Source organism: Mustela erminea, chromosome 16 (genome assembly GCF_009829155.1).
Source record: "Mustela erminea isolate mMusErm1 chromosome 16, mMusErm1.Pri, whole genome shotgun sequence".
Classification (NCBI taxonomy): Eukaryota; Metazoa; Chordata; class Mammalia; order Carnivora; family Mustelidae; genus Mustela; species Mustela erminea.
In genome coordinates, this window is record NC_045629.1 from 22,724,287 (window position 1) to 22,746,970 (window position 22,684).

Here is a 22,684-nt window from a genome sequence, read left to right on the forward strand (position 1 = left end):
AGACCCAAGACTGGGGGACACTGGGGAGAAAGGACTGGTGAAAGATGGCGGGGACGGAAGCCCAGTACCGTAGTTCGGAGGGAACGGAAACTGCTGTGCGTTTGCCTGGGGCATCCGGGGGTTGCTCAGAGTTGCTGGTAAGCCACCAGGAGCCACCATGCTTGAGGTCATATTCAACCCTTGTCCTCTCATCATCAACGTTCGCTGCTGAACTTGCTGTTGCTGATGCATCTGTCTCTGTCGAAGATGCTGGTTCAGGATTTCCCTCTGTCTTTGGGCCAGCATCTGTGCGTTAATCGGTGCCTAAAATAGGGGCGAGGTGGGGAGTACACAGAGGGAAACATTGGGGGGAGACACAGGTTGAAAAACAAACTATATATTAGAAATAGGACAAAATCATTTGGAAAATAAAATAACAGGAAAGAACATTTTAGAGGTGAACAGTTGGTGGGTGAGGATATGAGCTTCTAAAGTCTATAGAGATGATGATTTTTCTGAAACCCTGCAATGACTTAGAAGGGTACGTTCACTGTTAGTTCAAGTAGCCAGGAACTCACCGCGAGAGGCACGGTTAACGGGAAGGACTCAACACCAGTGCTATCTGTAAGACGAATGTCCTAGACACCTTCAAGTGGCAACCTGGGTCTCATTCAAGGGACATTCAGGTCTAACAGGAAACCAAACCACCTGTGCCAAAACGTGGCTTGAGACACTTTGGAAAAGGTTGAATGGAGGCAGGAAGAAAGTGGGGAGTGTAGGGAGAGGGGGTTAACAGGGACATACAAAACAGTCCAGGGCAGAACGATGAGGAGGAAAGGAGGGATGGATGCAGGGAAGGGGTGCCAGTGCTTGCTGCCAGCAAGAGCAAGAAGGCCATTAATGGGTCCTAGTGATGCACAATCAATCTTCATTACTCATGGATTCCATACCGGTGAACTTACCTACTTGCTAAAATTTATTTGTAACCCCCAACTCAGTATTCACAGCACTGCCGTCATTTAGGGACATGTGCAGAGAGGCAAAGAACCTGGCATGTCCGAGGTGCGTATTGTTCCCACCAGAGGCTGAAACTAGGCAACACTGCCTTCTTGTCTCAGCCTCACACTGGAAAGAAGTGCCCTTTTCGTGGACTCCTCAGATCCACGTTTTTCACTCTGTTGCGCTTTTCCCCGGTGATCCTGCTGTTAAGAGGAGTGCTAAAATGCTGCCTCACTTTTTTTTTTTAAAGATTTTATTTATTTGACAGAGATCACAAGCAGTCAGGGAGGCAGGCAGAGAGAAAGGAAGGGAAGCAGGCTCCCCGCTGAGCAGAGAGCCCGATGCGGGGCTCGATCCCAGGATCCTGAGATCATGACCTGAACCGAAGGCAGAGGCTTAACCCAATGAGCCAACCAGGCGCCCCATGCTGCCTCGCATTTCTAACAGCGAAAGGCGGTGACGTGCCTTCTGGGGAAAACACGGGTTAGATGAGCTTCGCTGATCAGGCAAGAGTCATAGCGCCACTGTCTCTGAGTTCAAGGTAGCGCATCAACAGTACGTATCACATAAAGTGCCTTCAAACCCAAACACACATGAGAAACAGGGTTCTGTACTGACGGACTGAGGGCGATGTCATCACACAGGCTGGCGGGAACCGAACGCTCTCTTTCTCCAGTTCGCTAATTCAGTGTTTGCGTTCACTTTATGGAACACAACCAAAGTAAATACTGAGAATCGACTGTACTTGGCAGTGAAAATGGCAGTGTTTAGGAGGGAACTACAAAAGTGACAGGCTGCGGTGCCTGGATAGCACGGCTGGTTAAGCACCTGACTCTTAGTTTTGGCTCGGGTCATGATCTCAGGGTCATGAGGTTGAGCCCTGTGTTGGACTCTGAGCTCAGCTCAGAGTCTGCTTTGAGTTTCTCTCTCCCTCTGCTCCTCTCCTAAGCATGCATGCTAGCTTGCTCTATCTTTCTGAAATAAATAAATCTTTTTTTTAAAAAAGGGGGCAGGGGGGACGCCTGGGTGGCTCAGTTGGTTAAGCAGCTGCCTTTGGCTCAGGTCCTGATCCCAGCGTCCTGGGATCGAGTCCCACATCGGGCTCCTTGCTCCGCAGGGAGCCTGCTTCTCCCTCTGACTCTGCCTGCCACTCTGCCTGTGCTCGCTCTTGCTCTCTCTCTCTCTCTCTCTGACAAATAAATAAAATCTTAAAAAAAAAAAAAAAAGGGGGGGGGCAGGGGACGCCTGGGTGGCTCAGTTGGTTAAGCAGCTGCCTTTGGCTCAGGTCATGATCCCAGGGTCCTGGGATCGAGTCCCACATCGGGCTCCTTGCTCAGCAGGGAGCCTGCTTCTCCCTCTGCCTCTGCCTGCCTCTCCGTCTGCCTGTGCTCGCTCACTCTCTCCCTCTGTCTCTGACAAATAAATAAAAATCTTTAAAAAAAAGGGGGGGGCAGGCAAGACGGACGTGTGAATGACACAACAGATCCATGGCACTGATCTGGGTCAGATGGCTTCTGAGTGACTCTGCACCAAATATCAAGGAGGAAGAAATGACAGAAAATCAACAGATGCCGTGAAAGCTGACGGCTGGTTGGCTTCTTACCTGTGTTGGTACTCCAGGCCTCAGAGTCAAGTTCACGTTGGAAACATTGCTGATTTGATTCATAAGCGGCTGGCGATTCTAAATGCATGCACACAGAAGAATCAATACATTTTTAAAACAGCATATATTTTAAATCACTTTTCTTAAGAGATCACCCTCCCCAATGTAACCCCTGAATGCCATTAGATACTGAAACCACATAGTTTACGGTGGCATGCCCTCAGAAAGCTAATTATCAGTAAGGTTTTACATTGCTTAAACAGAGAAGGTATTTTGGACTGTTGCTGGAAATCTGTCTAGGCTTATTTCAATGAGAACGCCTGTGCTTGAGCTATCTAGGTGTTCCATAAGGCAGAACTGCTCTGTCCCCATTCAGCTAAGAGTGACTATTTCTGTCACGGGGCAGGACTCTGGACTGGAGCTACCGTTGTCCTGCGGGCTCACACTGGGTTAGAAACCACGTGAGGTCCTTTTACTCACGTACTCATTGCGCAACGCTACACAACAACCCCATTTTACAGACAGGAAAATGGAGGCTCGGAGAGCTCAAGGCTCCACTGTTAATAAATAACAGGGCTGGGAAACACTGAAACAGATGGACAGCTACTCCGGGCTGAAGTGGAGTTAGCTGAGGAGACAAAGAGAAACCGGCAAAGCAGGCAAGAGCGGGAGATGTAGGATCATCCTGGAAGGGCTTCCAGCACTTCCCAAGGACACAGGATGGTTATGCCCTCTCATGCCTAACTGCCCCCCAGCCGCCACCTTCCCAGGCACCCACAAGAGCGGACCTGCTGGGCCTGGAGACGGTGTTGCAGCTGGAGTCTCAGCTGGTTTGGCTGGTTCTGCACCAGGCCGGTGGGCCTGAGGCCTGGTCTGGGCTGCATGCGGAGTGTGGCGTAGCTCGGCCGCTGGCCCATGCTGTGAAAGCTTGGGTCTTGCATGGCAGGATAGCTCCCCTGGGCCATCTGTGCCTGAGACGCGTACTGCTGCGGGAAAACGGCGGCCTTCTGCTCCAGCATGATGTTCGAGTCCTGACTTGGGAACTGCTCTGGATCGACTGCCTGGCTCTGCAGAGAAAGCCCAGACATGACCCAGTCAAGTAAGGAAAACCACTGGAAACAGCAGAGTCAACATGAGCTGAGTTTCTCTCACTGTCACATAGCTGAAGCTTTCTATCCTCACTTACGACTCAAGGTACCTGGTTTCCTCCTAAAGAGTATCTTTTTTCAACACACCCCTGTGTGTGAGGACAGAAGCGGTGCTGGCCCGGACTCCAAGCGATGCTTCTTCCAAAGGAAGCGAGAACGAGGCCTCGACTACGCAACTCTTCCTCCTCACTTTGCCAGTCAGAGACTGACCTGGACTTTAAAATGTGCATTTCCCCTAGAAGTGTTACATGTTCTCGCTCATTTTTCATACCTGCATCAATCATTTTAGTCAGACAACCACCCTGGAGCCTAGCTGCGATCTGTTGTGTTGGGGTGCTCATCACCATTATTCCTATTTTGCAGCTATCAAACACTGAGACCTGCAGCCGAGAGGCAAGCTGCAGCAGGCCCCTCTGGCTAGGTAAGCAGTGGGTCCCCCTCCGGTTGTGAGCCAGCGTCTGACCTCCTCGCCAGCATGATACACTGCCCTGGTGTAACTGCCTTCTATGGCCGACAATTCTCTACAGTTGGCCCCCATCTTACTACCTCCTAGACATATCTGATGTGTTTGTTGTTCTTGACTTCTTACGGTTGCCTTATCTGGATCAGAATGAGACAGGTATAGAAAATCCAGAACTAATGCCAGGAGGAGCGTCTCAGTGTCTGTGTCTAGGGCATGAAGGAGCACCCGGAGTTCCCTTCCTTCTACTTCTGGGGGGATTGCTCCAAACCTCCAGATATAAGGAGGGAAGGAAAGGTATCTCTTTGAGTTTTCTTCAGCTTAGTCATGTCCTAGGCCTCACTCAGACCAGTCTATCCAAGGTAGAGCAGGAGGAGCCTGGGGCCGCTGCCTTCCCCTGAAAAAATGTGGATGGAACCTACCCCGGGGAAACCATTCATTATTGAATTACTGCTCTAACCACACCTACAAAACTATCTCAGAACTTTAAATATTTGCCCATCTTTAACAGAGAAGAAATTTAATTAAAAAAAAAAAGATTTATTTATTTGACAGAGAGTCACAGCGAGAGCGGGAACACAAGCAGGGGGAGTGGGAGAGAGAGAAGCAGGCTTCCCACCAAGCAAGGCACACAATGTGGGGCTCGATTCCAAGATCATGGGATCATGACCTGAGCCAGAGGCAGACGCCTAATGGCTGGGCCACCCAGGTGCCCCAAGAAGAAATTTAATTATATAATTTCCATTTTTAAAGATTTTAAAAAATTTGTTATTTATTTGACAGAGAGAGGGAGAAAACAAGCAGAAGGAAAAGGAGAGGGAGAAGCAGACTCTCCCACTGAGCAGGGAGCCCAATGAGGGGCTCGAGCCAGGGACTCCAGGATCATGACCTGAGCAAAGGCAGACGCTTGACCCACTAAGCCACTCAGGTGCTCCAATAATTTCCCTTTTTAAAGAAAACACACAACTCTGATGTGTACAAATAAATCCATTTGTACTCTCCATTTCCTGACTCCACTGTATGTTTCTGTAATTCAGTTTAATATGATATTACTATATTCGCGACAGATGTGATGAGACAAAATAGAAGACAGAGATAAAGAAAGGAGACTAAAAATATTAATGATGAAATGACACTAGCTTTGACAAAAACAATGCTACAGGTGGCCCAGCAATCCCAACAGCCGTATTTTTAAATGTCACTTGGAGCAAACCTGAGGATAACAATACCGACGAGGCTGACTTCTAACTACCACTAAAGCAGAGCCAGCCGGCCACACAGGAAATACTTAAATTCCATGTTCCTTTCTCGATTTACTTCAGGTTATATTATGTAACCTCTCCAGTCATTTCTTTCCATTCTGCTCTTCTCGATATGAATTGACAAGTCTTCACCCCCACCCTCCCGTCTGCTGCACGGCGGGCATGATGACAATACTGTTTCTGTGCTTCGGAGAAGCCTCTGTTGGCTCCGCGTTGCCTTCACACAGACCCTCCTGACACGCCACGTGCCCGAGAAGGAGGGTGGACACAGGAAGGTTCTTTTCAACAGTAAGAAATAAAGATGATTTGTGCTGAAAAAAAAAAAAAGACGGTACCGAGACTGCGATCGTTTTTTTAAATCTGTGGCTGTTGATACGCTTTACAAAGTGAATCAGGAGGTCTGCTTTGCGCACCATTAGCCGAGTAGCCAGATACAGAAAATACGGTGCTATTGCATGAGACTGAGTGAGGTTTACTGTATTATTGCTATAAAGTACTCTTTAAAGCAGAGAATTACTTGAACCAACTAATTGTCGGGAGGAGGAAAGCTAAATAAGCACATTAAGACTGGTTAACTCCCTTATATTCCCATTTATGCTTAAATATCCCCCAAATTACTGTGGGCTCAACCCACACAAAGGTAAAAATGACTAATGAACTGCAGCTACTTCTAAAATGACTTCTGCTAACTTACGTGCAAAGTATTCGTTTAGCACAAGAGCTTCCTATCACCAGCCCACAAATGTAAAGACTGAATGAGATGATCATGGATACGGACTGGTTTTTTAGAAGAAAGGGTTCTAGGTCATTGGGGCAGCCATGCTCCATTCCCGACTTCCCTGTTCTCTGCTCCTCGTCGGTCTCTCCCTGTCATTAGGTGAGTCGGCCCTGACTTTCTGACTTTCAGCTCAATAACCCAAATAATATGTGAAGCACATTTTCAGTGTTTCCATCCTTGGGCAAAAGTTTATGTGACTGTAACAAGGAGGGCAAGAAAGAAAACAGAGTTAGTTTGTTAGGAGGTAAAGCAGCACTCTAAAAAGCAGACTGCAGATCATAAACAGAAGAAAATGGACAATCCTGTGCCCACGAGAGTGCTGGGCCCCCACCAGTGCCCTGTGGCACGTACCTGGCTGACCAGTTCTGGTATCCCGAGTGCTCTGTCAATCTCCTCAAGGCCATCGAAGTTCCGCAGGGCCAGATAGAGCTGGTCCAGGAGAGCCCCTTCATCACTCGGAGATTCTGCCGCAGGATGCGGACACAGCAAGTCATCTGGAGAGCTGCCGAACTGCTGCCTGTAAGGAGACAGACTTCACTTTGGGCCCGTGGAGAAGCTAGCAGATTAGAAAACATTTGCTTTCTCTTAAAAGTTGACAAAAGTCAACCAGTTGGCTTCCAGGGTCTTTGTAATAAAATACCATACCAGCCAGACATAGAACAAAATGACAAGTCACAGTGACAGACACACTTTTGTTCAGTGCCTAACACAGGCCAGACCCAACTCGAGGCATGGGATGTATGATTTCTGTGGTTATTGCCCCCACTTTAAGGCTTGTAAAGCTCAATAAGTAACTGTGTAATCATCTTGTAATAAGAAAATTACTTCTAAAAATAAGAGATACACAAGGAAAGCAGGTGATGCAGAGGCTGAGGGACGTTCAGCCATGAGTCGGGGATCACAGGAGCAGACGCCGTGGTGCAGGGACACCAGCACAGGCACGCGTGGGTTTAGGGCCTGCCCAATCCCTGTATCACCACACATGTACGCGGAAGTCTCAGGCGTGTGTGTATTTACTCTGCCCTGAAGTAATCAAAGGATTTTTCTGAACGTTAGTAGGAAACACAAAATTGACGGAGCAGCCTTATTTCATATGAGGCTCTGATGACCCACCTGGGAGAGACTAGAGACCTAGAAGCATAAAAGGTACATTAATGTTTTTGAATTCAGCTGTCGCTAGACTAACACTGGCTGGACTAATAGGAAGCTTCTTAGTCATGCATAAGCAGGCCTTGTGAACATTTCTTAAAGCCCTCAGGAAGTGTGGCTCTTGGCCTGAGTTAGAGACTCAAGAACAGTAGATCACAAATGTACACGTTATATTTATTATATAAGGTCATCGGTGGTATAACCATAACACTAAATTCCCAAACTCTATGGAATATGAAACTCTTATAACTTAAATCAATTGAGACAAGTTGTGGGGGGTGTTTAAAAAGAACTTCTGAGTTAGTTTAATATCAGAAGGGAAAATGATACTTGTATTTTGCCAAAAGAGTCTAATCTGTACTCTTAGAGTTACCATATAATGTTCTGGAGAAAAGAAAAGTTTATGAGTAAGCAGCTTCATTTTTAAGTCACTGAGAATAGATCTGTCAAAGGATGAAGTTCTCTGACCCCCTTTCATAGGCCATGTTTTCTAAAGACAGCTTAACATGCCACTCTGGCTGAGAGTCCTGAAATGCTATTAAAGCCAACAATTAATTTCAAAACAGTTATAATACAGTGCATTAAAAAACAATTTATACCCTCCATTTATCCCTAGTAACTTGCAAAGAAAATCGCCCAATTTTAACCACACCCTCGATGACACTGCTCACCTGCTGTCACTGCCTCCAAGCCCACATTCCCACCACCTCTGAGCCACCGCAACCTGGCTATGTAGCCACCACCACACGCCAAGTGGTGTGTGATGCAGCCAACCGGGTCCATTCAAAGGGCTCCCGTTGCTAAAGGCAACTGCCACTCTTGGAGGCTCGTGCTCTGCATGCAGTTCTGGGGCCTTTTCTCCACCTGCCTCTTCCCCCTTCACTGCCTGGCTTCTCAGTAAGACATCATTAGTGAAAGTGGTTCCTCCTGCCCTTCCTGCTTCTCCAGCATCCGCACTCTTCCAGAATTTAGTTTTGAAACATTAAGGGTGAGCGGATCATTCTGCTGCCACACTTACCGAGTGGGAGGAGGAAGAAGCAGATGTAGAAAAGTGGCAACATGGAAGAGAAACACCACATGTGACAGAAGCAAAAAGAGGAGGAACTTCCCCAGAGGAGTGACCAACATTCGGATGTGGTTAAGTTTCATGAAAAAAGAGTACAAGTCAGCCAAGAATGGATGTTGTCTGTTTACCAAATCGCTTATACCTGGGACCTCACTCCCCAAAGATGCTAGTTACATGAGGCATTAAAAGATTTTCTTGGTCTAGCTTTATTCAACTTCTGTTTCAACTTCTGTTTCTTCCCACACAAGCATACCCCTTCACCAATGGCAGGCTAAGGTGAAATTTACTCTCTTTTTTAAAAGATTGACTTATTTGACAGAGAGAACATGTGCATCAGCTGGAAGAGTGGGAGAGGGAGAAGCAGGCTCCCTGCTGACTCTGGGATCATGACCGGAGCCAAAGGCCGTCACTTAACCAACTGAGCCACCCAGGTGCCCCTGAGATCTACTCTCTTATGTCTGGGAAGGCTGAGGGTTCGCATCAACCCAGAGTCTCCAGTTTTGGAACAGAGGAAACCCAGTGTCAGCAGGGAAGGGAGGTACAGTCGCCCTTTGCAAGACAAAGCCACCCCAGGAAAGATACATCCAAAGGCAGAAAGGAGAAAAAAAACCTAATGCAAATGCTTATTTGCATTTAAAAGAATTTCCAGCATAATAAAATAACCCATTTTTGTCCCATGCTTTTCTTAATTAAAAAAACATCAAACCAGTGCATGATGCTGACTGAAAGTCAAACAGTACTTCCAGGCCTTCCTACTCTGGTCAAGGCCCTTGTCGAGTCAGCCTCTCTTCAGTTCTCCTTATACAAAGTTGTCAGGTTCCTTTTCCCAAAACGATTTTTACTGAGCTGATTCAAAATTCTTATTTCAGCTCTCCCGGAAAATATCTATGTCCCCAGACAGGTGGTTGTGGTGGAATTTAAGTACACATACACTTTGGTAAAGCTGGATCGTTCCAAAACTCAATGTCCACAACTTCCCTGTCAGCCCCAGCCAACCTGGGCAATTGATCTTTTTCCAGAAGATGCCTTCTAAACCACTACAAGGCCACAACGTGTCATTCCAGGCTTCCCCCTCTCTTTTCCACTTAAAACTGACATTGTTATTTATGTTAAAAACATCAGCTTTGGACTATACCCAGGGAAGAGATCTTAAATCTCCTTGTTACCCCAGTACTGGAAACTGCATAGGTTCAATAAATTTCCAGCTGACGAAAATAAAAGGCTCCTGATCAAGCCAGGATATCATACCTTATACTCAGAACTAAGTACAGTGCATTGTGGCTTGATCTGATAAACTTGGGCATACCACACATCTGTCACTTCCTAGAGACATCATAATATGACTGGCTTATGGGGAAAAACACCAATACAGACTTCCAATCCCAACTTTAAAAATGCCTACCTATTACCCTGCATTTGGGCAATTACAAATACAGTTAAAACCTAGACAGCGTCTAGATCATGACCTGAGTTGAAACCAAGAGTCAGATGCTCAACCAACTGAGCCACCCAGGTGCCCCTGAAATCTGTTATTTTTTATTTTTTTAAATATTTCATCTATTTATTTAACAGAGAGATCACAAGTAGGCAGTCAGTCAGAGAGGGAGAGGAGAAAGCAGGCTCCCCGCTGAGCAGAGAGCCCGATTGGCTCAATCCCAGGACCCCAAGACCATGACCTGAGCCGAAGGCAGAGGCCTAACCCACTGAGCCACCCAGGTGCCCCCAAACCTGTTATTTTTAAAAAAGATTTATTTATTCATTTATTTGAGAGAGAACATGAACAGGGAGAGGGCCAGAGAGGGAGGGAGAAGCGGACTCCCTGCTGAGCAAGAAGCCCAATGTGGGACTCAATCCCAGGACCCTGGAATCATGCATGACCTGAGCCACAGGAAGACACTTAACTGACTGAGCCACTGAGGTGCCCTAAAACATGTATTAAAACAAAACAAAACAAAACAAAACAAAAACCCGACAAACAACAACAACATCAACAAAACAAAAAACAATAAGAAACTCTGGGAATGTACTCTACTTTATGACATTTCAGAAACCCTGTTGCCTTTCATCATCTGTGCATTTGATAAGAATATTCCATTATTTTAGACTAGAATAATCCCCAAGGGACAAAATGCTCAGTCTACAGTAGGGTCCTCATTGAGCCTTCAACTCCCAACTCCTTGTACATGAACCTCAAGTTCATATTTCAAGTTGCTACAGCTTAAGTTTTCTAACAAGTTTGCTTTTTGGAAAACACTGTGGGTGCATCCTTTAAGCTCCCACAGTGCCTTCTGGCTTAGGCTTCTATCTTTCCACATAGGGACTCTTGCCACCCACCAACCAGCCCAGTGGTACCATCACCTAGGGCTCAAGGTCACCTGAGCACCATGTGCTTTCAGTGCACCACTAAAAACAACGAGATTATGCACAGAACATAATTGTGATGTTGGTTTGCAGGGAATAGTGGAACTCTCAAAAAGCCAAGCACAAACAAAAGACCACCTGTGAGCTAAAACTTGAGCATCCTGAGCCACTGGTGATAGGTGTGTTTTATCCACAAAGCAGTAAGAGAGTTAGGGTTTTGGGCCAAAGTGAAATAAAAGAGTTAACTTGAGGCTGCTGGACTGAACTAAGGGAGCTGGAGCAGACCCCCACCCCTGGCAGAGAGCACTACAAATTCACTTTTAAGTAAAGTGTCCACAATTTCAACCTTAGATGTTTCACTGGCCAAGAGACACTTACGAACTTCCAATGCAAGATTACCAAAATACTCAGGGAAATAGGCCCTCATAAGTGAAGAGTCAACATTGGATTTTAGACCTCTAAGAAATCCAGATATTGGAATTAAAGAAATTCAGAAAAATAATGATGAACGTAATGCTTAAAGATATAAGGACGGAACCACAAAAATAAGCAAACAATGAGGCTGTGAAAAGCAGACCAGGCAAATACAACTTATAGAAATGAAAAACATGCCTGGACCAAACATAGCTGAAGAGATAACTAAAGAACTGGGTAAAAAATCATCCTGACGCAGTACTGAGACGAGATGGAAAACACACAGATTAAGAAAGCAGAGTTTGGGGGGGGGGCAGAGGAGAGGGAAAAAAAGTCTGAAGCAGGCTCCATGCCCAGTGCCGAGCCCAACTCGGGGCTTGATCTCACAACCCTGGGATCATGATATGAGCTGAAATTAAGAGTTGGATGCTTATCTGGCTGAGCCACTCATGTGCTCCTGGAGGGCAGAACTTTTAAAAATCCCGTGTCAGCAGAGAAGGTGTAACATAGGTCTAACCAGAATCCCGAAAGGACAAAAGAGAGAAAATAGAGGGGGGGTAGAATATAAAGAGATAATGGCTATAAATCTTCCAGGACTGATGAAAACCATGAATCTACAGACTAAAAAGAGTACAGCATACACCAAGTACCAAGCAGTATAAATCAATCCACACTGAGACATGCTGTAGTAAAGGTACAACACAGAAAATACCAAGAGTATTTCAAAAGCAACTAGACAGAAAAGATCACCCACAAAAAAATTATTAGACTGATAATACAAACCAAAAAAATTTCAATCAAACATGATCACTTACCACTTCCTTTCTCAAAAAACTTTTTCAGTGGCTTAACGAAAAAGTCTGAATTCTTCAGAGTTTGGGATTTAAGACCTATTACTAATCCCTCTTCTTGCCAAGTCTTCTCGTACTGCCTTTACTATATTAAGTGGTAAAATATATGTTGACAGAAAACTAGATAATTTTCAGTTACCCTAAACACGAGCTGTTTCTGCAGCCTCCAGGCTCTGCCTGTGCTGCTTTGACCTGCTGGACTGGCTTCCTGCCACCTGCCTCCTGAAGCACATCTTTCCTTCCAGATTGTGAAGCCTTCTCCAACCACTCGTTGGATGCTCCTTCCCAATTTATTCCTCTTATGGCATTTACAGTACCTACTACTTTCTACTGCAGTTATTAATGTACATCTTATTTTCCAATTAAATCATAACTTTTTAAAGACATGCCCTAGGTCTCCCTGATTTTTGGATTTCTCCTTCTCTATACCCCCTGTCCAATAACTGATGATCTGGTCTGAATACATGAAAACTGGCCAGGACCGACCGTTTAGAAGAAAAAGAATAACTTCCGGCAGAGGTCTAAAGTAACTTCCAGAACTCACCATGAACCACGATTCTCTTGGATTTCCTGGGTGCTCAGGACTTACCTGTTTTGGCTGGCAAAGGATGCCTGGTCTATAGGCAGGATGCTTTCGGGCCACGGGGCAGTCTGATTTGGAGGAGCTTGTTGTTGGCTGTACTGAGGTCCCCCCATGTTCATCTCTAATTCAGATGGCCCTGAAAAGACAGAAGACAAAAATCCAAAAACTTCACAACTTGTCATCAGGGAAGTGCCTATTTCTGCCACGTAATATAAAGTGAAGTACCTGATTTACGTAAAGTGAAAAAGACAGATGCAGTGATCATTAGGTGAAAATAAGAAGACTGAATTTTTGGTCTGAAACAGAAACAAAGGCAATAAATATCAAGGCCTATCACCCACCTAGGCAATATCTAGAATGCCAGCTCTAAAGTTTTTATAGTCTCTCTCTTTTTTTTTCTTTTTTGAGAGAGCGAGCGAGAGCAAATGGGTACGGTGAAGGGGCCGAGGGAGAGGGAAAGAATCTCAAGCAGACGCCCTACTGAGTACAGAGCCCTTTGGGAGTGAGGTGGGGGGAGTGGGGGGCTTGATCTCATGACCTGAGCTGAAATCAAGAGTCAGAGGCTTAACCGATGAACCATCCAGGCGCCCCGGCACCCTGACCCTGTAGTTTTGTTGATGTGGGTTATATTGTATTGATACTTACTGTATGGGGAATTAACATTGGAAAATAGAAGAAAACAATTACTCACTCACTTAAAATAATTGTAAGGGCGCCTGGGTGGCTTAGTGGGTTAAGCCACTGCCTTGGGCTCAGGTCATGATCTCAGGGTCCCGGGATCGAGTCCCACATCAGGCTCTCCGCTCAACAGGGAGCCTGCTTCCCTCTCTCTCTCTCTGTCAAATCAATCAATCAATCTTAAAAAATAAATAAAATAAAATATTTACAATAAATCCACTATATGTTAACATAAACAAGCTTTTTTGGTTTGTTTTTTAAAGATTTTATTTACCTATCTGACAGAGAACAAGAAAGCAAAGCAGGGGGAGGGGCAGAAGGAGAGGGAGAAGCAGGCTTCCCACCTAGCAGGGAGCCCAACTCAGAGCTTGATCCCAGGACCCTGGGATCATGACCTGAGCAGAAGGCAGTCGCTTAACCGACTGAACCATCCCAGCGCCCCTGAACAAGTTTTTTAAACAAGAAATGGAAAAAACCCTATTACTGGCATTGTTTCAGACTTTGGAAAATCACTTTAATGTCTGGCTTGATAGAGGAGAGCCAGACAGAGACTACTACGTGCTCCCACATTCCTCCTACGGCAGTAGCGCACAGCATGTAAATTCCAGAACTCGACTGTATGCTTGTGAGAGGCAAGAGTGAAGACGGCCAGGAGGGTCTCAGGATTATTATGGAACTGAGCTTTTATATTAACTGTCATTCAGTTAGCTCTTCCTGAAGAGAGAGGGTGGAACAGAAAGCAGGCCCAGACAACTCAGATGTGCTCTCTCTTAGAAGTTCTTTTGAGGTTTAAAGCTAATGGGTGACATGAGCTTTTCAGTGATTTTTTTTGTTACCACCATCTGCAGACCTGTCTTTCATTACAATAGATAATTTTCTGTTGAGTTTAGGGCTTTTTTGAATTTGTTAAAAAATCAGAGAAATTTAGCAACACAATACACAGCTCAAAGGCCAGGTGAGGTGCCCTCCAGCGAAGAAACACAGAGAATAAATTAAAGTTCTGGATATAAGGGATTTATTAATTATGATAGTTATTTATTCTTTTCTTTTGTATTTCAGGCAACCTCCATACCCAACATGGGGCTCAGACCCACGATCTTGAGCTCACAAGTCACATGCTCTACCGACTGAGCCAGCTAGGTGCCCTTAATTATGACATTTAAATGAATAAATCAATATATTAAAATATTTCCCAGCTTAATTCTGGATGAAAATCTGGTCATTTTTGGGCGCCTGGGTGGCTCAGTGGGTTAAGCCGCTGCCTTCGGCTCAGGTCATGATCTCAGGGTCCTGGGATCGAGTCCCGCATCGGGCTCTCTGCTCAGCAGGGAGCCTGCTTCCCTCTCTCTCTCTCTATGCCTGCCTCTCTGACTACTTGTGATTTCTCTCTGTCAAATAAATAAATAAAATCTTAAAAAAAAAAAAAAAATCTGGTCATTTTTAGCACTGTTCCATAGAAGCCTCAAATTATATGAATTATGTTTGGAAACCACTCATTAATTCAAAGTACATTCTCTGCAGAAAGGCTATCTGAATGTCCCCTCTCAGAAACATGCCAAAATGTGCTGAGCAAATTACACAACTAGGTAGGAAAGCGCAGACCAGAGGTAGGATGAGAATTCTGCGTTGTCTTGTCAAAACAATCCTGGTAGCTTTCCGTTAATGATTTAGCTCTTACTCATTGTACCATACCTAAGTATATGACAAAGGACATAAACATTAACTTATCTGAATTATGCTAATGTGCAAGATTTAGAAAAGGTTATTATGTCAATGATTAAGAAAACAATCCCAAGTATGAGTTGTACAGACCATTAACATTTTTTTCAGGTAAGATAACAGTTTTATTGAGGTATGATTGACGTGCCACATAATTCACCCGTTTAAAGTATATGACTCAGTGGGTTTCGGTGTATTTGCAGAGTTGTACAACCACTACGACAATGGGGCTTAAAACATTTTTATTCCCCCCAAAAGAAGCCCTATGACCATTAGGAGTCACTCCCCATGTCCCCCATACCCCAAGCCCTAGGCAATCACTTCCCTACTACTTTCTCTCTCTAGAGATTTGTCTATTCTGGGCACTTCGTACAAATGGTGCTGTATAATGTATCAAACCATTAATTTTAATAACATGTGAACTGTATCAAAATAGAATTTTAGCTATCCTCACACTTTATGAGATGTTCTAGAAGACCCTACAGATGTTCTAGAAGACCTTGTCTAGAAGACCCTGGAAAGTCTGGTTTAATAGTCTAGGATGGTGGCCCCAAGAATCTGCATCTTAATGTCCTGAGATGATTCTGATGATCACCCAGTTAGGAACCACTGCTGTAACATTAAAATACTTTTTAAAAATAGCATATGTATAACATTCACAGTGTGACACTCCAATTCACTTCCCCCCAAGGTCGAAATGAGATAACTTAATAAAAATAAAACACCACAAATATAGTTGATTCTTAATGTAACTAGAAAGCTTTTCAGAGTCTATGATTCTATACAGAGTTCTAGCAAAATCTCCCTTATGACAGCTTGCCATGAGGGGAATCATCTAAACTGCAAATGAAGAGCATATCTTTGAAAAAACTTTTGGAGCTGTTACTCTCTTCTCAGAAAGCATGGTGATTAAAAGTAAAAAGCACTATAGGGGTGGCTCAGTCAGTTCAGCGTCTGCCTTCGGCTCAAGTCATAATCTTGGGTCCTGGGATTGAGCCCCATGGCAGGCTCTCTGCGCAGCGGGGGGGCCTGCTTCTCCTTCTCCCTCCGTCCCCCTGCCTCCAGCTTGTGTGTGTCCTCTCTGATAAAATCTTAAAAAAAAAACAAAAAACAAAAAAAAAAAGCACTAGAACTACCTTACCTATATTCATGACCTGAGACTGAAGCATCTGTCTTGGGCCAGGCTGGCTGTTGGGTCTCATGGGGAGGCTGGCTGTTGGGTTCCGAATCATCCCTCCTTGGATTGGCCGGTTCATGGCACTGGTGGTAGCAGCACAGGTGACTCTCACCGCAGAACTCTGTGGCGCCCATTCCCCAGACGGCATAGCGGGTCGGGGAGGATTGCTACCCACCATTCCTGCAGGCAAGCCAAAGGGAACAGACATGGAGTAACTGAAAGCAGAGGCAGCACGGAGGAACACCAGATGCTCTTACTCTGTATAAGACAGTCATTCTGTAATACACAGTTAGCCCAACAGGTAACGCCCTCGTTGGGACAGACGCAGACCCTTGGCGAAGAAACAAGAGTTGGCAATTTCTACAGTTTTCAAAGCACAGACTTGCCACTCTTCATGGTTCGGAAAAGCTGTTAAAATTGTTCCCATATGTACTTAGAAACAGGTGCTGTGGTGTGTGGATAACCCCAACTTCCTTCCTCAGGAAGTGAATCACATTAGCTGATCTACACGTCAATGCTTTACTTTCCAAAAGGGAGGTGAGGGCGAAGAGAAACAAGGTTTAAGCTGGTCATCAATACTCTGGTTATAAATCCAAATCCCAGAACAGCCCATAAAGCTGATGTCACATCTTTAAATCCTCAGATCCCTTTCAGAGTACTATCATTTGTTAAGCTTCGAAACTGACCATGGTAGCCTCTAAAACATGAAGAAATTACAGGACCTTTCTACCACAGTTTTTTATATCCAACGCAAGGGAACTCCCACTTCTAGGGAACTTTAGAATACCTGGACCACCCCATTCCTGATCACATAGGTCTAGAATGGCTTAGGGAAGACTGGTAAAAATCTTCTTATACTTGAGATATTATCTGCTACTGGGCCACACATAACAGTAAGAGCACAATACTCGAGGCAGGAGCGATTGTTCACTCTCTCTGGCCTGGCCCCGCTGACAGTGGCCAAATATTGGCTAAAGGGGAAAAACTCCAAGTGAGAACCCAGCATTTTGAAATGTTTAATGATGGGTCTATAAAAGTCTTGCTTTCATGATGGGGCGCTTCGGTGGCTCAGTCGATTGAACATCTCCCTCTGGCTCAGGTCATGATCTTGGGGCCCTGGGATCAAGCCCTGTGTTGGGCTCCGCTCAGCCGGGAGTCTGTTCTGCCTCTGCCTCTCCCCACCACCGCTACCGCTCATGCTCTAGTGAGTAAATAAAATCTTAAAAAAAAAAAAAAACCCAAAAACCAAAACTTCTGCTTTCAAATAGATGGCTTGCTTTCATTTACTTGAATTACGATAACTAAAAGTGGGGTGTATTTAAGAAACGGAGAGAACATGTATTGTGGGTTGCTTTTCACCGGTGAAATGAGAATGTGCTACATTAGGATAATCAAGAATAAAGGGTAATTAATCTGACTGAAAAAGTTAGAACAATATTATAGTACCATATATTTTTAAAACTATTTGAAGATTAAATTTGAACCACACAGTGTATTATGGGAGAACAGGTATTGTATTTTTCAGAAAATCTGGTCTCTAAATAATGTAACAAGATTATAGCAAGTCCAGAAAGCAGAAGGAAAAATGACCTGCAATTCAACAATATTCCCGCAATTATAATAACTGGGGACTCAGTCTCTTTCGGGCTTTTTCTTTTCTGAAACAAATCACAGGCATTATATGATCTTCAGAGTCTAGACATCAGTGATCTCCAGGCAGCCCAAATTTCAAAACAGGTGTATACCTGAATTCCTCCAAGAACTCAGAGATTCTTGTGTTCTAATAAGGAGGCACTTTTTTTTTAAAATTAAATTTAAAAAAAATTTTATTTAATAGACAGAGATCACAAGTAGGCAGAGAGGCAGACAGAGAGAGCTCCCTGCCGAGCAGAGAGCCCGATAGGGGGCTCGATCCCAGGACCCTGGGCTGAGCCGAAGGCAGAGGCTTTAACCCACTGAGCCACCCAGGTGTCCCTAAGGAGGCACTTTTAATAAGTCACTGGTTCCTCTGGTGTTATAGACTGTTGCAGAGAGCAGTATTTTTTTAAAGATTTAAAAAAAATTTTTTTTTCATTTCATTTCATTTTATTTCTATTTATCTGAGAGAGAGAGAGAAAGAGAGAGAGCACGAACAGGAGGAACAGCAAAAAGAGGGAGAGGGAGAAGCAGGCTCCCGACTGAGCAAGGAGCCCGATGTGGGGCTCAACCCCAGGACCCTAGATCATGACCAGAGCCAAAGGCAGCCGCTTAACCGACTGAGCCACCCAGGAGTCCCAAGCAGTATTTTGTTTATATCAATCAACACTTTATCTTTAATTATAAAATTATTACGGCCCTTATTTCTGTGGATATATAATGTAGCAGAATAGTCAGTGCCTGGCACGTATGGTAGGCGTCCAATAAATATTTGTTGAAGGAATCAACGATTTTAATATAGCACGGTACACATTTCCCCAAGAACTGCATCAATACCTGAAAATAAATAAATCCAAGTTTTCCCCTTAAACTGAACTCTCATTTTCAGTTAGCTGTCTAAAATGGCAATGTGTATACAGAGATTACACAACTAAGCTAAAAGAAAAAAAAAAAGAATACAAATTCTTTTTATAATATCTATTTCCTTCAATGCCTTTTTCCCGAGTACTTCATTTTGCCAAAGAAGAAGGCTATGAATTGTGAGTTCTTCATTAGGAAACTTGGCATTCTGCTACTAGGTCTGTGATAAACAGATAGGGGGGACAGGACATGGTGGGAATAGCAATCATTGCTGCTGAGATGATTTCGAGTCTTCATTAGATGGAAGTTGGGGAACGTGGTAGCAGTGAGGATACTGACTACCACTTAGCAACTGTGCAGGGGCAACATGGCAGACACCTGAAGTTATAGCAAGCCTAGGTCCAAACCAGATCACAGGCAAAGTCAACCGTCTTCAAAAGGGGAGCCCTGGACCTGGTACTCATAGACCGAGCATATTACCACGTAAAGTTCTTTATTTTTAATTAATATTTTTCTGAAGAAATATATCATTTGTAAGTATGAAAAGTTGGCTGCATTTTAAACTTTCATTCTGAAATTCTCCAAAAACAAATCATCAATTGATAGGAAGTTTTAAAGATTATCAGCAGATTACATGAGCTGCCAGCAACCACCAAATTATTTTACACAAACACTATAATATCTAGAACAGTAAACTGGAATAGAAGACATCAGCCTAGGCTATAGGATTAATGGTTAGAAACCTCGTCACAGTAATGATCACAGTATAAAATGGTCAGTTTACTGGAATGCTTTCCAATGCTTCCATACCACACTCCCAGTGAAAGTCTGTAGAACTTTCTTACCTTCTAGTATTAGTTTCTAACATAAAAAAATCATTTGAAAAATCCTACGAGTTTGATGTGGATGAATGCATCATTAAGTGAAATAACCCACCAAGAAAGTAACAGTGCATTTGAGCCCTTACCTGTGCTACTGTTCCCTAAATTTCCTTGGTTTCCTATCATCCCTTGATTACCCATCATTCCTGGCTGAGGTATCACTGAGTAGGGACTACTGTTTCTGATTGGTGGGAAAGGTCCAGCACCAGTTGGGCTTTGCAATGTGATGTCAAGTGGTAAATTCTGGTTTGGCAATAACCTGCCCAGTTGCCCTGGTCGTGGGTTATTAAAAGCTAAGGAGAAAACAAATGAAAATTGAAGGTTAATATAGGATAATGGAAAAGAACAGCAACAGAAGCAGTCTTCAGGGAAAATGCTGTCTGTAACGTATCGAAGATATGCCCATCAGGGACTAACTGCCTTTTAAAGAGAAGAACTCACAGACACCAAAACCATATGCAACACCAAAATGTGGACTCGTAATCAAATCAACAATTCTCTTATTTGACTCTTAACAATCTTACAGAAAGAGAGGAAAAAACCTGCATGTCTTTTCTTCCCCAACACTAATCTCTAACACGTAGTCATATTTGCTAGGTAAAACGCTCAGATGGCCCTGTCCGTTTGTGCCACTATCCATCCAAATTTAGGTGCATGGCTCTGTCATAGCGAGGAAGCTAGGAACCGCTCCTGTGGAGAACGCCAAACCCAGACACGGGGGGCTTGGACGTATCATTTCTTAACTGGACTTTCCTGGGAGTAGAATTAGGTTAAAAGCATCTATTTGCCTTGGAAGTTAAAATCTTTTAAGTGTGAACTCTGCCCCCTGAAGTCAGTATTAAAGCTTTAGGGCCCTGTTTAATCTTCTAAATACAGCTTCTTTAAATTCCGAACACATTTAGATTTGAAAGGATTCCTATGGGTGGCTGACAAGAATCCACTGTGAGGTGTGCACTGCATTGTACTGTCAGAGAGACAACCAATAATTTGATAAGAACATGATTAAATTTTAAAAGTATACAGATACTATAAATAACAGTTTATAGAGCTACTTTGTTAAATAATATCAAGTATTTTATTTTTACTGACTTACATAAACATAGTATGAAACAGAACATTTAGAATAAATAAGTTCTTAACAATTAGTAACAGAAATAAAATATTTAGAAGAATCAGGGCTCGGAATGGAAATAGTCTACGCTTAATCATGACTCCCTCAGGTTTAGCTCTCTGGTTAGCACTCAATAATCTGATTACCATCAGCAGGTACACACAGAGGAGAAAGCGTGAGTTCCCACGCCGCCCTTCATTAATGCCTCTGATTAATGAGCGTAAGCTCTCTAGTGTGCTTCTTACTCACTCCCCAGCATTTTGGCTGTGAGCGCCCATGGTCCAGAAGTACCTTCCATTCCTCAAGAAATACAAAGGTTTGAGAGCTGATAACAAACACCAACTATTTTGTTTTACCCGTTTCAGAATCATTAAAAATTACCTGAGAAAAGACCTAGTGACTAAAGATGTTTTGTGAATAGGTTGATGGTTGCCATTTCTGGTTTGAGAACAAAGGCTGAGCACTCAATCAGACTGTACTCAATGAGGGAAAAATCATTCTGTCTACCAAATTCACACTAAGGACGTCATTTATGTTTGTATAAGTTACGTCTCTTTGCACAGGAAAGATATTTTCTTCCATTCACAACTGTTGGACAACTTCAGGTAATTATTGAGCTTGTAAACTAAGTGATTCTGGTGGACAAAGAATTCATCTTAAACTTACAAAAATCTAAAATAAAAAGAATAAATGAAGAAAAAATGTATTTTCTGAATAGTCTAAGGTCTTTAAGCTTTATATCAAATTCGTTAATGTGCACTTAGAAAACATGTATGATAAAATTCCATTCAAACTGACATTTCTAAGATTATTTCTAAGAGACGAGATAAGGTATTTTTAATGTGTACAGCCCGTTTATTAAGATTAAATATTAAGAATTTTTAATAGCATTTTATTCCTAAAAAGTCAGCCTAACCTTATTTTCTGTATTTAAAGTATCCAGTTATATACTAAAACACATAAAGTCTATTTTAAACTCCATTTCTGAAAGCAGTAGCAAAAATAAAGGGAAACACGACAACCATCCAAAGAACTTTATCTATGTAGGTCAGTCTCACTCTGGTGCTGATGAAATGAACTGCACGAGAATGTTGGAAAGCCCTGTTCACTGGAGACCATTTTGAAAGGAGTTTTCAACAACCTGGACAGTAGATGGTGCTATTGGATCACAGAAACCTTGAAGTGACTAAGCTGTTTGTATCAGATTTTAATAATCACTGTTTCTAATGGTGATTATATGGGAATTTCTTGGCATAACCACCAATATCGCATACTCACTGCTCTGTGAAATTCGCAATGCTGTTTTCTGGGCTCCAACAGGTGCGACAGGACTGTTTTCGGCTGTGAGTTGCATGAGGTCATTGATGATGGCTTGCTTGTCAACTGATCCAGCAGGGGCGCCTGGCCTCGTGTCTGGGAAAAGCTGTGGTAATTGACTATTCTGCAAATCATCCAAAATCTCCTCCAAGTTGTCCAGCTCACTGCCAGGCTGCAGTTAACAAACAGAAGAGTTTATCCCGTCCCGCCCTGCGAGTGGGCATCCCAGCCCCAACTGCAATTACAGACCCAGCTGGCACCACCGAGGCACCACCAAGGCACCACCACGGCCATGCAAAGGATGCAGACACCTGTGAGGACCTCTGGCCTAATGAGGGGCTTGATCATCTTTTAAAATATAACTAACAAAGGCCAAATAACTTAATCTCTTAGTCCTCTATTTCCTCATCTAGAAGAGTCGTGACTGAATTAGAAAGCTCCCTTCCAGTGCTGTGCTTCATGGGCAATGTATAAATTTCCCTTTATTGTATGCTAATAATAATAATAATAATAATATTGTATGCTAATAAATAATTTAATAATTTATCAGTTATAATAATAAATGATTATAATAATAATCAGTCATGAGTATATGTATGTTTCTGATTAACTCTGAGTATACTAGACTTAAGAGTCCAGGTCTAGGTTTTAT

The 22,684-nt window shown here is 43.5% G+C and overlaps 1 protein-coding gene across 9 annotated transcripts in view; it reads right to left on the minus strand.

Annotated features, from left to right (window-relative positions):
- Nucleotides 1–22,684, minus strand: part of NCOA2 (nuclear receptor coactivator 2) — a 303,670-nt gene that overhangs the window by 14,016 nt on the left and 266,970 nt on the right. For 8 of the 9 annotated variants that reach the window (XM_032316140.1, XM_032316133.1, XM_032316134.1 and 5 more), the window contains 8 exons: nucleotides 21,994–22,204; nucleotides 19,691–19,897; nucleotides 16,192–16,407; nucleotides 12,660–12,789; nucleotides 6,581–6,746; nucleotides 3,370–3,648; nucleotides 2,582–2,659; nucleotides 69–303 (listed from right to left, as the gene is read on the minus strand). In XM_032316140.1, coding sequence (XP_032172031.1) covers nucleotides 69–303; nucleotides 2,582–2,659; nucleotides 3,370–3,648; nucleotides 6,581–6,746; nucleotides 12,660–12,789; nucleotides 16,192–16,407; nucleotides 19,691–19,897; nucleotides 21,994–22,204 — 1,522 coding nt within the window. The remainder of the gene's footprint in view (nucleotides 1–68; nucleotides 304–2,581; nucleotides 2,660–3,369; nucleotides 3,649–6,580; nucleotides 6,747–12,659; nucleotides 12,790–16,191; nucleotides 16,408–19,690; nucleotides 19,898–21,993; nucleotides 22,205–22,684) is intronic. The other variant, XM_032316141.1, reaches the window with a different exon arrangement.